The sequence below is a fragment of the Xenopus laevis genome, chromosome 9_10L (assembly GCF_017654675.1).
Source record: "Xenopus laevis strain J_2021 chromosome 9_10L, Xenopus_laevis_v10.1, whole genome shotgun sequence".
NCBI lineage: Eukaryota > Metazoa > Chordata > Amphibia > Anura > Pipidae > Xenopus > Xenopus laevis.
Genome location: NC_054387.1, coordinates 32,468,520 through 32,487,254, shown reverse-complemented (window position 1 = coordinate 32,487,254; position 18,735 = coordinate 32,468,520). Strand labels below are relative to the sequence as shown.

The following is an 18,735-nucleotide window of genomic DNA, read 5'->3' as shown; positions in this document are numbered from 1 at the left end:
TTCAAATCGTTCGATTCGAAGTCGAAGGTCGAAGTAGCCAATTTGATGGTCGAAGTAGCCAAAAAAAAAAGTTTGAAATTTGAAGTTTTTTTCATTCGAATCCTTCACTCAAGCTTAGTAAATGTGCCTCTACATGTCAATACAGGGGAGCATTCATTTTAGTACATAGTAAGATATTCCATTCGTTTGTGGGGATATTTTCATTTATTATTTTTTTTTTTGTTCCATAAATCTCCAGTTTGGGATTTAAACTGTTATTTGGTTACTAGGATCCTATGTACTCTAGCGACACGACAGGGGTTGAGAAACTGAAAGATGAATTACAGAGGGCCTGAACTGATGCACCCCTTTAGGGATTATATTTCTAGAACACCCTCTAAATAATATACAGATCATTGTAATGTATAGATATCATTGAGTTCCATGCAAAATGTTTTGCTCCAGTGCGATATGTAAGCAAGGCCTGAAAGCACTGGCCATATACCGGCACTTAATAAATTGTGATAAGTATTTCTACAAATTGAATTACTTGAAATATGGTGTTTTTCATGTGATTGTGTCTACTGCATTGCGCTTGCACTTCATAATGAGGCCCACATTTGTTTCTGAGATATACATATCCATGTACAGAAACTGTAATCCAAAATGCTTCGGACCCGGGGTTCTCTTAAAAAAGGGGGTCTTTCTGTAACTTGGAGCTCTATAACTTAAATCTGCTATGAATCAATTAAGCATTAAATAAAACCAATAGGACTGTTTGCCACCAATATGGATTAATGCAGCTTTGGTACAATTAAGAACTAAATTCTGTTTTATTAGTACAAAGAAAAAGCAAATCAGTTTCACAAATTACAATTATTTGCTTATAATGGAATCTATTGGAGATAGACAACGAATAGTTCTTGGTGCCGCTACTTCCATCCTGCCTTCTCTTGGAAATCGTGCATGGTGAGTCTATTGACACAGGGAAACTATGGAGCTACCTCCACCCTTATAAGTGGAAGTAGTTCCCACAGCAGTCTGTGCCAACCAGGTCTGGACTGAGAATTAAAATAGGCCCTGGCATTTCAGGTACACAGAGGCCCAAACAGCCCACATAGAGGCCCAAACAGCCCCCAGCAGCCTACTAAATACTGACTTTCTATAGGACCTTATAGCAGCCCCTCTGGCATTTGCCAGAACCCACAGATTGCCAGTCCATGCCTGGTGCCAACCGATGCAGCATAACTCTGCCTAAGGAATCTGGTACAGATGTAATTTTGAGTGCCATGTCAGGCGCCTCATTATTTCACAGACACAGTTATTTTGGAATGGTGGGGAAAATGCTGACAACTAAAATCAGAAATTGCACTTTTACACACCACTTGTACAGGTGAAAAAGCCCTTATATCTGTCTTTGTAGCAAAATTAAAGAAAAACTTATAGTAACCTGGATTTATGGCTGGAATTCTAATTATGTAAATTATGGATCAGAGTATTCAGTAAAGCTCGTTTAGTGCTACAAGGCTGGAGATGGGGTGACAGATTTATGTAGGATGTGAAAGAGAAAGAGACAAAGAAAGCAACGAAGCCAAGTAAAAAAATACATAAATATATAATGCATATACCTCTAATCTGTCCAAACAAGACTGGTTTGTTGTTGCATGCCTGTGTGTATTTTTCTCTCTAACATAAAAAATGTATTCCCTTTAGACATAAGAAAAAGTTATTTTACTGGACAATTTACTTGTATTTATTGAATGGAATAGCTGACTCAAGACACACGGAGAAGGACCATGAATACGTCGTATTGTATAACTTAAGTATTAATGGCTTAGCCAGGATGTCGAGTTTGTGTTCATATAGAGACAGTTATAAATGTTGTGGAAAGGCATTCATTTGGCTGTACAGAGACAGACATTGTGCTGGGGACTAAACAATCCAATGCAGACACCCTGCAGAGCACCATAAAATGCCTAACTGGGACTGAGAAGATCTATAATGAAAGCCACCTAACAGCATGTCATGAGCCACTAGCTGTATCCTTCCCCAAACATATTTTCCATGGCAAGCTCCTCGCACAGTGCTTCTTTATTGTCACAAACATTTGCCTTAGGGACGGCACAATGGGTATTTCATGTTGCCCACGAGTAGACTGCACTCTCACAGCAGTCAGCAAGCAGTTTTTTTTTTCAAAATGATTGATTGAAATTTGATTGGTCGCATAGAAAACTTCTCCTTATATCAATAAACAAGCTAGATATGATTTATTTTGCCTGGTGAATAAAAACGACAGTAAATTGTAGTGGCCATTAGCAGGTCAGCCCCCGGCAATTTTAATATAAATTCCATCTGGAAAGAGGGGGACAATGGAGTCAGTTTAAATATACCAGCGTTACTTTATTTGGAAGTATAATGGATTGTAGAAATTCATTCAAGATAGCAATGTTTTTATTGTTCCTTTGTGTCCTAAGTAAACAAACAATTCCTAATGTTTAACTCATTTTCAGTATGAAGACACTACCTTTTGATTAATGTTAACTGAGCTTCCATAAATCCATATCAATGACAAAATGATCCTTCTGTTTTTTTGTGTTTCTAAACAGACCAACAGCTTTCCACATCACCCCAACTTTTATGATCAGGGCAGCATTAAGGCCTTGGTTAACCTACTCTATCTATTGGACATTCCAATACATTAGCCCCCATACCTTCCAATAATACACCAGGTGTCCAGGATGGATGTGCAAAGGCAACAGCTTTATTAAAACAAAAGTACACCCAAATTTAAAAGGTCAAAACAGTGCTAGACATAACTACATGAATGCTTGCCAAATATACTCCACAGGAGTGAAGGAGCCACCAGTCATCCAGATGGACAAGGGAAAGTAGGGTGATGTTACTCTGGACCCCAACCCTCCCCCCCCTCCTTGGACCAACCCAAAGAGGTACCAGCCTTCTCTTCTGATCAGGAGGGGCATGGAATACCAGTCCTTTTTCACACACTTTTTCCAACCCACAATAGTGGTAATAAGAACCCAACTTAATTCCTCATGAAAACTAAAAACAGGCAACAAGCCATGCCAGCCAGCCAACTTTTTACTAAGGTGGGTTAGTGATAGGGAGGTGACCTCACTCTGGATCGCAGCTTACCCCCCTCAAAACAACCAAAAGAGGTACCAACCTAAAACTATATTGATATATATACCAGCCACTTATCCACCCACCGACCCACAACAGCTGTGTAATGAACCTAACTAAATTCCCCAGGAGCATCACTAATAGAACAGGTAGGGAGGGTGATGAGCTGCTCCTTATATCCACAAATCTAGAAAAGGGGGCTAGACCAGAACTTCGTCTGTCGTAATCCTTTCCACTCCTTCTAATAGAGACACAATGAAATGGTAGGACTGAGGGATGATAGCAGCAGGAAGACTCGTTAATGTCCTAATGTCCTGAAAGGGGCTGTCATAAATGAAGGGAGATTCAAATTGAGTCAAATCTCTCCATGGTCAACCATTGTGCTAGTTGTCACAACTGTGTTTGGGGTTAATGAGTTATATATAATGGAGTTATACCTAGGTCAGTGGATTGGTTGGGTATGGGCAGGTGAGAATGAAGAGAACGGGGAAACAGTTGTAATGGCAAAGAGATTATGGAGGGAGTGAGATGGAATATAAAATGGCATATTGTGTTAAGTGGAGGCCCTCTAGATGCTGCTGATCTACAACAGATGAAGCCTGACAAAGACATGGTTCTATAGGTTATTATTACCATGTATTTTTTGTGTGCCAATATATTCTGCAGTGCTGTGCAATAAATGGGTTTACAAAGAACATACAGTTCTAACATCAGTTCAACAACTACATACATAGCGACCAGTAACCAATACAAAATGTTGAGAGGTTCCATAATCTATCTACCCCTCCAAACTTTCAAATGCTGCTTAGGACACCTGAATCTTTCCCAGCATATCTGCTGGTTAGTCCTTGCTTTAAATAGGCCTGGTGAGTAGTGATCGGTGAATCTGACCAGTTTCACTTCACCAAAAATACAGGAAACAGCAAAAATTCATCAAAATTGTTGAAGTCAATGGGCATTTTTCCCACAACTTTTTCCAAACTGAACAACTTTTTTTTTTCTTTACCAAATACTCTGTGGGCATTTTTGGTGGCAAACCCTGGTGAGAATTTTCCCCCAGCTATTAATGGAAACTCCCAGTAAAGCATGCAGGATTGTATTCAGGTCCGATGCTGCCCTGGGCACTGGACCTAAGCACAGCCCCCTACGTGACGCATAACGTCAGCGTGTTGTGTGCGTGATGTCACATGCACGGACATCGCGGAAGTGACGTCACGCTACGTGTATATGACATCACTTCCGCCAACCAGCCCAGTCCCATACCCCTCACCCCCCCAGCTCTTTCACTACACATTTATAGGCACCGAGGGCCCACCCAAAACCTGCCACCCTAAGCACAGGCCCGCATGTGCCTTCATATAGATAAGCCCCTGAGAGCATGCATTACTTTACTGTATCTCTGGTGAACCTTAGAGAAATGTTCAAAATTGGCTTTTCATACACTTCTCAAATCCTCAAAAACATGAGTGCCACTGTTTCTGTTTACAGATGATACTTATTCACTTTATAGAATATATTCCTTGATGACATGTGCACTGGCATCAAAGCCAGCAGTAGTATTCACTAGATATACAGATATCTGCATGCTTGAGCTTCTTTTTATCATTCTGTTTTTTACTGGCGAAACCGAAGATTTTTTTTTTTTTTTTGCTTTTTCTCTATTCCCCATGGTGGGACAAAAGATTACAGTTTAAAGCTGGGCTTGTTTGCTTAGACAGCTGTAATTAATATGATTAGGTAATTAAATGCTGTATTTGTTTTAAGTCTCTTCTTTAAGAAACTGATGTACTCATAAACAAACACAAATCTTTGATATAAACAGAGAATATGACTGCCAATATTTACATATGTGCCCATATGCTCTGCAACTGATTTTATGTTCGCAGACTGATCGTTTAATCGCATAATATCGAATAAAATTGCCAGACTTGTGATGTACAGACAGCTATTGAAATGCTGTTTCAAAGTCAAAATGGTGTCACTGCATAGCATGCACCAGTGCCAAACCACAGGAATGTGGCACATTTGTCATACGTGTAGTTTCCACAGCAGAATGCAGTTGTGATACTGGAACTATTGGGCAATATATACAGCACAATCTAAAGGGAGCTGGGGTTTGGTCAGGTTAAGTTGTTACTAGAGTGCAACAGGTAATTATATTTTAGGGGATGATATTAGCATTGTATCAGTGTGGGGCATTGTTTGTACCTAGTATATAATGCAACTCATTTTATAAACTAAACATTCTTGCATTTTATTATTATCATTTATTTATATTGTCAATATATTCCGCAGAGCTGTGCAGAAACTATACATCAAAACCAGTCCCAAGCGGCATCAGTGAAGCTTACAATATAAGGTCTCTCACAATCAAAGTTTCATCAAGAGTCAATAAGCACATTTTTGGAGCGTGCAAGCACAGGAAGAAAATGTAAACCAGGGCACTTGCCTAGTGTGCAACAATGGGGGCATTGGGCAGGAACCTTTTGAAGAGTCTTTTGCCTACACCTAATCCGGGCTCTCTTGCTCCCCCCGCACGGCATCACTGCACATGCACAGAAGGGGGGCAAGGTGGCTTCTCAGGTTGTCTAAGGTGCCTGGTTGGCTTGGACCGCCTCTGATACAAACAACTGCCCCACTATGCTATCATATCTTTTGCGGACACAGTACATTTTATGATTTTCCAGAAATGCATTGGAGTCAATGGAAAGGGAAGATTACAATGTGGGCTTTTTGTTGGCTGGAACAGACGGTGTGCCAGATTTAGTGCAGGTATCCAGCTCCCTCCTACTGGCACTTGGCAGACAGCAACAAAATGCACAAGTTGGATGTGCTGATCTTGATTCAGGGACAGGGCTGCCATCAGGCGGGCACAGGGGATACAGTCATACCAGGCCTGGGCCAAGACCCATTGACAGCGCCAAAGTGATGTGCCAAAGGCCCAGAAGCGCCAAAAGTCCCGAAGCTTTGAACTGACCTGAAGCTGTGAAAAGACCCAAATATGTGAAAGGACCCGAAGTTGAGGTCCTGAAGCCGTGATAAGACCCCAAACCATGAAAGAAGCTGAAGACGAACCTGTTCCACTAAACACCGATATGTTTTTTTTTTTTAAATGTATTATTAAACCCCTGGCCACCACTGTAATATTTTAATACTCTATAGGCCCCTGGCCCCAATGTTTTTTCAAATATTCTATGGGACCCCTGACCACCAATGTTTCTTTTTAACTTGTACGGGGGCCCTGACCATCTATGTTTTTTTAAAAACTTTTATGGGGGGGGGGGCTCTGGCACCATCGACGGTTTAGGACTTAGAGTCCGGTACCTGCAGAATACTTGCAAAGGGCTCAGGATTTAGTTGGAAACCACGTATACTTTTTCTGCACAGGTGGCCCCCGGGTATCCTGCAGGGGTAGTTGGGATGGATGGGAGCTGTGGGGAGATTTAAAAAAAATTTCCTACAGTGCTCACAGCGGGGGCAGGTCAGAAAACGTAGAAATTGTTGCCTTGTGAAGAAAGAGCTGTGTGGGTAAGCTGGCCGGGATGAATCTATGGCAGGTCGGGCATAAGTTGGCAGAATTAGACCCGCACAGAACTCTACTAAATGCTTTTAATTTGTCTACTACTCTTTTTGTGCTCATATAATACATTATTTTGCTGACAGAACTGCCTTTTTTTCTTACCACATTGTACTTTTCATGGTCACAAAATGGATTTTAACAGCATAACACTAATTTTGTAAACAAAAAAATAACTTTGTGGCAACAATATAAAGTGCACAATTGCACTCACAAAATCCATTCTGCACATACAAAATTACTTTAAATGCAGATTTATTATACCTGAACTGAGAAATTCTGACTGAACGTCTGGGAATTTTAACTGAGCCAAAGCTGTTGGATAAATGAGGCTTAAAGAAAATGTATTAACCAAGAAACCAATATAATAAAAACGTACTACCGAGGTCTTCCTGAAGCGGTCAGCTCTTGCCCTGAAGTAAGCTTCATCAAAGGAGGAGTGGCTGCCTTTGAGTTTTTCAGAGAGGTTCCGGTACAGCCTTTTGGCTGCATTTGGAGACGATGGAGCACTGATTTTTTTGGACTGTGTAAGCTGTAGATTTTGCATCTGCTGCATATTTGGTAGAAAATCCTACAAAGAAATGAAAGGTAATTTAGCAGGTAACACCCATTCACAATCATCAGATTCAAAATTCACAACTTTGTTTTTATATATATATATATATATATATATATATATATATATATATATATATATATACATCTATGTATTATTCACTATTTTAATTTAGCTATTTCAATATCAGATGATTCACAATCACAATTTGCAAGTTCCATACTTTTTTTTCAAGCTGTAAGCTCTTGCTGTGAAGTCGGGTTGCCACCTGTCTGGTTTTGACCCGGACAACCTGGTTTTTTAAAGGGCTGTCTGGGTCAAAACTGCTAGTTTTCCAGTTTTCCGAATTAGGAAAACCGGGCAGAATTCCCACAGACTGTTGCTGCGATCGGCCAATCGTCATGTCGTAACTCCTAAGCGTTTGTTTTTTAGATGGCGTCAGTGACCCCCATTTGAAAGCTGGAAAGAGTCAGAAGGTGGTGGGAAATAATTAAAAAAAAACGATAAAAAAAGAAAACATTCTTTTTACACTTTTGCAGGGTTGTGCTGCTCTCTGCACCTCTCTCTCTCTCTCTTTCAAATTGAGCTTTATTCTCTCTCTCTATATATCTGGCAGGTTTGATTTTCCCATCAGTCCTTGCTCTGACTACTTATATACCTGCCAATGTAATCCTATTGTTTGGCCCTTGGGACAATGATCGGATTAAAGTCCGATATTGCTTAAAGGTGGGCATATTGGGTAAAGATCTGCTCATTTGGCGACCTCATAGATCTTATAGTGTATGGCTACCTTTAGTGCCCATCACACATTCCATCTTCTACATAACGTTACATTTCCATTACCTCTTTATTGCCCGCAAGACTAGAAGGACATTTTTACCTTAATTTTTGCATATGTGCATTTTCTGTTGTACAGATATGGGACCCTTTATCCAGAACACTTGGGACCTGGGGCTTTCCGGCTAACGGATCTTTCCTTAATTTGAATCTTCAGACCATACCTGTATTAAGCACAGTTTTACAAGGAAGTTTATAAGTAGAGTAAAACTTTAATCTTCCAAAGATGAATAGGATATCAGAGCGTTCCATGATAAGACAAATATAAATCTTCAGAAACCCAACTGGCAGTGCCAGCTAGGAATACATTTTCCAACCATCCCTAGAGATTCCCAAAAGGAAATCTCAGCTGTCAGTTCCACTCCAGCCCTTTAAACTTGCTGTATTGTTCTACCTAATTATTTCAGTAAGAATAAAGAAGCACCACTTCCTTTTGCCGTGTGATTCCACCAAATGTCAGAGGAAAAAACAGTGTCTGAATGAATGATCTTACATCTGCTCAGATTGTTTAGAAACCGGGCAGACACCTTCAGTACTAAACACAGGGGTATTTCATTACAAATAATCTCCCAGGGTAGTGAACCATAGCAAACACTCAGAGCACTCCTCCTTTCTAACACATGGTGAGAGATGGCGGATAATTGGGATTTCTGACATGTAAACTTCCTTGTTACATTACTATGTGTACAAACAGGAAAACGAAGGTGGAAAATCCTGCAATTTCAAGCATGTCCTTTGTGGTTCCTGTGCATTCCAGCATAATCACTAGAACATCACACCGCTTAAAATGAAGGAGGGGAGATCATTTGTCAAAGTTCAGAGGAATCTGGTCATTTGCAGCGGCAGGGAATGGGAAATTGCATGCAGATCTTGCTTTGCCCTGATGGGAATTTCTGTGCTACACATGTAACTGACTGCAGGAAAGACAGTGAAAAAGATTAGATGATTAGATAAGGCTGGGAGGGGAGCAGATATTCATTCACAATGAACGTCTCCTATAAATCACATTTTACATGCAGAAACATTACAATTTTGTAGAAAAAAAAATGCAAGGTTTCGACCCTGTGAAATCATTAACTCTGTTTATAAATATATAGCATATATTTATGCCTTGCACTCTGGTTTTCATTTCCTCGGGAAAGGCAGCAGACTGAGTTTATTGTATGCACAGAACATTCCTTCTCTGTATGTTTGTGTGTGTGTGTGTATATATATATATATATATATATATATATATATATATATATATATATATATATATATATATATATATATATATATATATATATATATATATATACGCTAGGTCAGTGCACACAGAACACAAAATGGATGCCTAGGTGCTGGGACATTTACATCAATAATAGCAAAGCAACAAACAGTCTGCACGCATAGGTCTTAAATGAAAGAAAATAAGTGTAGTTTATTCAACGTTTACCTATGCGTGCGGACTGTTTGTTGCTTTGCACTCAAATCCAGTCTTAATCCATGCTGGGTCAAAAAGTGAACATGTATTCATTTAAGAAGGGCCCGCACTCCAGTCTTTAAAGTGAAGAATCAATATATATGCGCGAGTATATAAAAGTAGAGGATGCCCCAGCACTCATCAACAACCATGAAAAGTCTCAGTGCATGCTCCTGTATGTGACGCCATCTTGTCTCCACTTAATACACAAAAGGAACGAATCGGCACTCGAATCACGCATAATTATGTGTATTAAAATATACAATTATGTGGACACTACATGTATAGTAATGTATATTTTAAGACACAATTTTGCATGATTCAGTGCTATATAGATGTAGATATATATATATATATATATATATATATATATATATATATATATATATATTTACACACACATACACTCAGTATCCTTATATAATGATATTTAGAGTGAAAGCCTCATTTTGGCATTAAACATGTCGTTTAAACTGTAAGCTCTTTTGAACAGGGCCCAACCCCTGCTGTTAGCATTATGCCAATGCTACAATGTGCATTTGCTTCAGTAAGAGAGCATTGCTTTTATGGGTAAATTGTTGCATGCTCTGTAAAGGGATGTGGGTGACGAGGGAGCTCTTTACATAATACTTTTTCTTTATACTTTGTCGCCCAGCGACAAATATCCTGTTCTTCGGAGCGACTAATCTCCCCGAACTGCCTCCCACCGGCTCACAAGGAAACTTCGGGGGATTTCCAAAAACGAAGTGCTTAGAGTGCCATCCTGCCAGTGATTTACATTCCAGTCGGCGGGAGGCAGTTTGGGGAGATTAGTCATCTTGAAGAAGAGGAGATTTGTCGCCGGGTGACTAATCTCCCTGAATCTGAGCATGTGCCCTGACCCTAAGGGTTAAAAGAGTTTCTCTGAATGTTTTGGAAATTAAGATTTGCAGTAATTAAAATAATATACTTCCTGAGTAACTTATCAGCATTCAGTTGCACCAAAGGACAGAATAATGCAGCCATGTAAGGGTCTGGGAATGCTTTGATCATTTTTCTTTAGGATATCATTTAATACACAACTTTTGAATTAAGACTATGAGGTTTGTTTACACAATACAAGGCTTGAAGCCAGGTCATAACCTACTGGCCTTGTTTGGTTAGCGTGTGACTCTGCAAGGGAAATGGAGCCATTTCTTATCAGACAGATCCTTTTACTAGTGGAGAGAGGTTCATAGCCATTGCCAGGACTCTATAGCCTATAACTGTATTATTGTTTATTAAAGGGGTTCTTTACTTTTAAATTAACTTTTTAGTATCATGGAGAGAATGATATTCTCCGACAATTTGCAGCTAGTTTTAATTTTTATTATTTGTGGGTTTTGAATCATTTATCTTTCTATTTAGCTGCTCTCAGTTTGCAGTTTCAACAGTCTGGTTACTAGGATCCAAAATGCCCTTAAAGGAATTGTTCAGTGTAAAAATAAAATCTGGGTAAATAGATAGGGTGTACAAAATAAAAAATGTTTCTAATATAGTTAGTTAGCCAAAAATGTAATGTATAAAGGCTGGAGTGATTTGATGTATAACATGTCAGTCAGAGCACTACTTAATGTTTTTCAGCTCTCTTGGTTTACCCTGGTTACCAGGCAGTAACCAATCAGAGAATTGAGGGGGGGCCACATGAGTCATATCTGTTGCTTTTGAATCTGAGCTGAATGCTGAGGATCAATTGCAAACTCACTGAACAGAAATGTACCATGTGGCCCCCCTTCAAGTCGCTGACTAACTCAGAGTTATAGAGCTGAAAAGCAGGAAGTTGGATTCTGGCTGTTTTATTAGACATCTGTTCACTCCAGCCTTTATATATTACATTTTTGGCTAGCTAACTATATTAGAAACATTTTTTATTTTGCACAGCCTATCCATTTACCCAGTTTTTATTTTCACACTGAACTATTCCTTTAAGGTTGCCATAGACGCACCAATATCATCATCCGAAACTAATTTTGTACTGACCGATATTGGCATTAGACTTGGATATCAGCTTATTGATCGGGCCAGATGGAAAATCAGGTGCCTTTGAGTAGTGATGGGCGAATTTGGGGCATTTCGCTTTGCCGAAAATTTTTCAAAATGTCACAGGCGTCTCATTTTTTACGCTGGCGTCCGGTTTTGATGACGGCTTCCGTTTTTTGATGGACGCCGGAGAATTTTTGCAGCAGTTTTCTGAATTTATTCGCTGGTGTCGAATCGCTGGAATTCACCGCGAATTCGCGCCTGGCCAATAAATTCGCCCATCACTACCTTTGAACGCACCTTTGGTCACTGTTTAGTGCTGCATCGTCCGATACAGGTACAATTATATTGTTTCTACCTGTATATCTGATGATTCAGCTCTATGCAGGTGTCTTGTAACAAATCTTTTTAAAGGAAAGATCTTTTTAAGGATAATTGTTACGTCTATGGCAACCTTAAGCAACCATTCACTGATTTTACTAAGCCACTGGAACATGAAAAGTAGAAAGTCTGGATAGAAACAGAAGTAATATAAAGTAGCAATAACAATCAACTTGTAGCCTCGCATGGGTGTTTTAATGGGGTCAGCGACCCTCATTTGAAAGTTGGAAAAGAAAAAGCAGAAAATTAATCCAAAAATATAAAAAAGAAAAAATAAGGCCAACTGAAAAGTTAAATTAGCCATTCTATACCATACTAAAAGTTAATAAAGGTGAACTGCCTCTTTAAAAGTCAATATAAATCAAAAAAACAGTAAATTCACAGCTCCTCTGCAGAATAGCTCTGCCGGCCCTCTCTGTCTTGGGTGTCTAGTTAGGGGATAGAGGGATACCGATATGCCTCACCCTACCAGCCGCTGATGAATACAGCATTGCCAAAGCCAAAAAACACAGGCACTACTTTCTGCAGTGTAGGAACCTATAACTATGGGCACTTACGCAAAGGGCAGAGAACAAAGTGCAAAAAACATGGCTGTTTTGTCACTGCTTTTTTTGGCTGTGCACACCAACGTGAGTGATAAACGACTCAGAGTCTGTTTCTAGCCATCCCAGCATTTCAGTTTAATTTCTAGGGATGCACCGAATCCAGGATTCGGTTCGGGATTCGGCCTTTTTCAGCAGGATTCGGATTCGGCCGAATCCTTCTGCCCGGCCGAACCGAATCCTAATTTGCATATGCAAATTAGGGGCAGGGAGGGAAATTGCGTGACTTTTTGTCAGAAAACAAGGAAGTAAAAAATGTTTTCCCCTTCCCACCCCTAATTTGCATATTCAAATTAGGGTTCGGATTCGGTTCGGTATTCGGCCGAATCCTTCATGAAGGATTCGGGGGTTCGGCCGAATCCAAAAAAGTGGATTCGGTGCATCCCTATTAATTTCAGAAAGTGATTTTTTCTTTATTCTTAGACTTGCTACAAGAATTGAAGGGGCCTTAGAGCAAAATATAAGACCCCCTTCAGTGTTTTTCCTGAATAAAAGTAGTTTTGTCAGCACAATGCAGGGACATGTTGGGGGGGGGGGTGTTATGAGATACTTTTAAGCGGTCTCCATCCAGCCGAACAGAAGGATTAAGAACAAAAAGCAATGCCCCCAAGTGTATTAGTGTGCTGAGCATATAAAAAGTGTAGCTCATCTTCCACATCATCTAAAAATGAAAATGAAAGTGTGCTTCGCTTTAGTCTCACACGCAGCTTGGTGCCTCTACATCAGGATCACTATGAAGGGGTACAGGGGTACAAGAGAGGGGCCTTATGGCAAAAGGGGTCCCAAGTGCTGCAAAGGTGCACTTTGCTGATCAAGAGAGAGAGAGTTTGTGGGGGGAGTTTTGGGTGCTCAGGGCCCTCCAGCCAGGGTTTCCCCCTCTGGAGAAGAGCTGGCATTGGGCTCCTTGATTCTTGAAGGCTGCCTGCACTATACATGTTTCTAAAATATAGACAGGTGGAAATATTTGGTTTGCTTCTGTTTTAGGCTTACAAACCAGTATTCAAGGAACTAAATAGGTGCCTAATATATTGGGACAGAGTCCAATAGCAGGTGTTAAAGGGTTTCTGCCTTCTCTTTTACCTTCCTTATTAGAAATCTGGATTGGTGGCACTTAACTATATAAGGAGGGACGGGTCAAATAGCAGGTGTTGGAGGGGTTGCTGTCTGCTCTGCTTTTACCTACCTTATTAGAAATAAGGAAGGCTCAAAATATATGCCAAATAAATAGGGAAATGGTCAAATAGTGCCTGAAATATAGGGGCAGAGTGAAATAGCAGGTGATGGAAGGGTTACTGCTTTTACCCACATTATGGAAACAGGAATTGGAGAAACTAAAGAGATACCTTATATATAGGGGCAGAGTTGAATAGCAACTGGAGGGAGGTCACTGCCTGTCCTGCTTTTACCTTCCTTATAGAATAGGGATTGGTGGCACTAAATATGTGGCAAATGTTTAGGGACAGAATCAAATTGCAGGTGTGTGTATATATATATATATATATATATATATATATATATATATATATATATATATATATATATATATATATATATATATATATATATATATATATATGGACAGAGTTTAATAGCAGGTGCTGGAAGGGTTACTGCCTGCTCTGCCTTTACCTTCCATATATAAATAAGAATTGATGGCACAAAATTGTGCTTAATATAAAGGGACAGAGTCAAAAGCAAGTGTTGGAAGGGTTACTTTGTTTCTATTCCTGATAGAAACAGGGATTGGATGCACTAAAGAGGTACCTAATATATAAGGACAGAGTTGAATAGCAAGTGGTGGGAGTTTAGTGCCTCTCTGTTTTTACCTTCCTTATAGAAATAGTGATTGGTGGCACTAAATAGATGCCTGATACAGTATGTAGGGATAAAGTCATATAGAAGGTGTTGAAAGGGTTACTGTCTGCCCTGCTTTAACATTCTGTGAAATGTTTTGGTTTTCAATTGTAACTACCAACCAGAATGCTTGGATGAAATGTATTACTATCTGTTTGCTCATCCCAATGCGAGCAATTTCCCATAAATCTCCTCAATGTGCAGCCGCCCTGAGACTGCACCTCCTGGCAACCTCATTCATGTTTCTTTCGGTGCACTCAAGAGCTATTCCCAAGCCCATGCCTCCCCTTCTCTCTTATTAAACGTTCAGTTTCGGAGGTATGTAGCGTGGTAAAAGGTTGCTAGGCAACTGTATTTAATGAATGGCACAGTATACCGTGTTAGTCCCAGTTTGGGAAACTCGCATGTTTACTATGAAAAGCCACGCACATAGAAAATGGCCCAAACTGAATGCTCATTAGGATCCGGGATGATACAATTGATCCGAGATGTCAGGGGGAACAATTATTCCTGATGTTGATAAGTCCAAGTCATGAAGACGATATAGTGCCAGTCAGTTCCAAACTACGCACTAGCTAAATAAATATGTACATTTTAAACCTCTTATATAAGCTATTCTATAGCAATGTGAAATATATGACTTTTAAATGTATATTTCTATATGATAAATAGATGGAAATACGTTAAGAATAAATAAGGCCGGATTGTGGTTGCCATGGCAATAGCTTTATGGACAATAAAGTGCATTATGCATAAATAGGCAACCTATTTTTTCTATCATCTGGCCAATCAAAAGGGAACTCCTAATTGCATCCCCCCCCCCAAGGAAAAGGACAATTGCTGGCAGATTCTCATTTACCTTTTTAATGCATTATTTGAAGGGAAAATTATATCCTATTAAACAACGTTTATCATCCATCTATGTGTAGTTGTGTATTGTGAGTCCAGAATCATATTTCATTGGATACAGATGGAGAGGGAAGTAGTGGAAACAATTGTAATCCTTACATGGCAATAGCCCCACCATTTGCCATCTCGCGTCACTGTTTAAAATGGGTAAGATCTTGGGCGCGTCATAACGTTCTACCATGGCATAGACCTGCGTTAATAGCGAATGCCACGTTTATGGTAGCCTAATATCTTGCCTATGTTAAAAGATGAATTTTACTAGTGATGGGCGAATTTGGGGCGTTTCGCTTTGCCGAAAAATTCCTGCAAAACGGCAAAAAATTTGCTAACTGCGCCAGCGTCTCGTTTTTGAAGCCGGCATCCGTTTTTGACGCCGGTGTCCGTTTTTTGACAAATTCGCTGGTGAAAATGTGCCGGCATCCGTCTTTTTTTTGCCTGAAATTCGCGACTGGCGAATAAATTCACCCATCACTAAATTTAACCCTTCAATTAACTACTTGGTTACTGTAACAATGGATATCATCTTCTATACTTTTGGGAGGGGACATTTATATTATTGCTCCTTCTACTATGCCGCACTATAGCCATATGTTATTTTAAGCAAACGTACAATTCTTTTCTCTATGTTTAGCAAGGTTTTTTTTTCTCTAGTGGCTTCTGTAATATTTGCCTCTCTTGTATGCCTCTCTACAACTAGCCATTGCAAACACTATCTTATTTCTGGGGTCAGCAATGCCCAACAATGAGAAACAGGTAAATTCTTCATTCTAGAATATTTGCTATTGTAAGTTTCCCCTTTACTTACGGCAATATATTCCCCATAGTAACCATATTCTATAGCCCGTTGTTGTTTTCTGTAGAGGTTGTTAGGTTACCTCTGCTGAGGTTTAAAATGTTCTTATAAAGAGACATCACAGTAATGTTTCTAATACCATACACATTTGTCCTTGTATAACTAGACTTTCAATGGCTGATTAGCATGGACCCTATCCTAAAGAAAATGGATAAATTTGAAATTTATGGAAATAATCTGTAGAAGAACTTAAGAGCAGGATCCAGCTAGAGGTGTAGAGCATCCATCCCAAACCAAATCAAAGGTTGGCTCAACATAAATCAACCCATCTCTTGTAGTCCTTTGTAAGCACAGTCCATTTGCATCTAATGCTTACAGAAATGTCTCCAACCCATACAAATCCTAAGGCTCTTTGCCATTAAAGATAAACAACTCTTTGCTTGAGAAGTCTACTCGCCACTTTTCTAGATTGCGCTTTTCCCTTGAGTGGCTTTTAACTTGTCACTGAGCTGACATGTTAGAGGATATGTTCTGAGAAAAATAAGGACTTCCACCAGAACACGAGCAGTTATTTCCAGGCCAAATAGCTTTGTTTAACTGCTTCTTTTATAGCGGGCCTCTTAAAGAAGCTAAACAGAAAAACAAAAATGGTGTAGTACATTAATTATTCTTTTGGGTTGTCTTATGGGTCTCCCTGGTATTTTTTTTTCTTTGTGAAGCTACAGCATTCACTGTCCTCCAGAATGTTGAGTTTTTAGTCTTATAGAAGAGCAATTAAAATTTTGCAAACTTAAGTAATCACCTAGGCCATCTGCCCTTCTCCAAAAATTGTGATTCCAGTGACCAGATAGCATTTACCTTGCTCAAGTGCAAAGAGGTTCACTGCCATGGTTTTACAATTACAAAGTATAATGCAAATCACATCATTGATAATTCAGTTCATGCCATACACAGAAGGATCTGTTTGGCCTGGGAACCAATCGAATCAGCCTGACTTGTTCCATTTGCTTATTTACAGATCTCACCAAAGATTACAAATAGGAAGCAAAGGAAGATGAGTCTGCAAGATGCTTTACTTGCTCTGTTATAAGGCTAGAACCCAAGTAATCAACTAGGACACATACTTTTCTCCAGAAATTGTCATTCCAGTGATCAGTTTCTCAGGATACAAGGCTACCACTTACTTATCCATGTACTTGTACGGTGTTCCTGCACATTTACAACCGACTAAAGTATAAACAGCAAAGCAATGCAATGTAGGAGGTCAGTGGCATGGTTTTCACCCCCCCCCTCAAGATTTTCAGAATAAAAGAAGCTCTGCGCATGCAGATTTTAGTTGGGGAGAGGATTCTCTCTCTCTCTAATCAGAGTGTACATGATAGGTGATTGATCAGTAACTGAGCATAATCTAAAAGGATTCAAACACATAACTGTGAGTATTTTGCAGACAAGTTGCTTTGTATTAGATTAATTGGTATTCATTGTGCATATATTGAATATCAATTTAAATGGAATCTGACGAGTAGTTGAACATTTGTAGCACTGTAAAGGATAGCACTGTAAAGGATAGCTGTTCACATTAATAAGCAACTTCCTTAGCCAATGACATTAGCTTAAAATAGGTTTGCAACTCAGACAGCAGATGTTATCTGGAGGCCGATATAGTGCCTATGTGCAGAAGACATTGATTATCAATCCATGTTTCCCTTTCTTAATAGCTGCACAGACACAGGTAGTACAGTTAGACCAGGCAACTTTGAAGCCCAGTTTCACTCTGCCTTTATATAAATTGTCTTGGTGTGTGTTCATTTCATGAGTATGTTGCAATTATTTAATACAGTAATCGCAACATGAAATATTAGGACCGCATTTAACTTCAAAATGATTGCCACATATCTTGCTGTTATATATTATTTCAACAATCTGTGCTAGAATTATTCTGGCAATGATATGTGGAACTTCTATGCAGTTTCACAGCTGCATAAAGTACCATTGGGGGACATTTATCAATGCCTGTGGACAGTAACCCAAGGCAACCAAATTGTTGTATTCAATGTTCTACCTGCAGCTGGCTGAAAAAAAGTCACTTGCTGATCAGTTTTGAATTGTGTCTAACTGTTGTGTCTCCTTATTGCATGAAATCAAGTCAGGCACATACAATGGGAAATTATACAGGGAGAGATGCAGCCAGGACAATTACTTATGTTACTCATAGCCTGTAGGAGAGATACAAACACATTTCTGCATTGGCATTTCAATGTTCTAATCACATGTCTGTAGGAAATTAACTGCATACTGGAACAAATCTTTCCCTTTTTCATTCTGTTATTAGCCATACACCCTAATATGATTACTTATGCACAAAGTGAAACATGCATGACCCTACAGGTGAGTTTTTTGGGTCTGTACCATTTGTGGCTCTTTACAAAGGCAAGCATTCACTTGCAGTCGAAAAGTGGCCATAGATGTTACCATTACTTTCTCTCCTGGACAAGATCTTTCCAAGAAAGATCGTTTGTTTCAATACACATGTGTAGAGCTGAATTGTCAGATATACAGATAGAAACAATAGAATTCTACCTGTATCTGATGATTCAGCACTAGCAATGGGCGATGTTCAGGTGCCTTCAAAGGCGCCCGATC

General features: G+C 39.5%; 1 protein-coding gene across 2 annotated transcripts in view; it reads right to left on the bottom strand.

Annotated features, from left to right (window-relative positions):
- LOC108701012 (ankyrin repeat and fibronectin type-III domain-containing protein 1) overlaps positions 1 to 18,735 on the bottom strand; it is a 412,491-nt gene that overhangs the window by 188,299 nt on the left and 205,457 nt on the right. Inside the window, exon 5 of one of the 2 annotated variants that reach the window (XM_018235128.2) lies at positions 7,077 to 7,268. In XM_018235128.2, the coding sequence (XP_018090617.1) occupies positions 7,077 to 7,253 (177 nt within the window). In that variant the 5' untranslated portion in view covers positions 7,254 to 7,268. The remainder of the gene's footprint in view (positions 1 to 7,076; positions 7,269 to 18,735) is intronic. The other variant, XM_041576478.1, reaches the window with a different exon arrangement.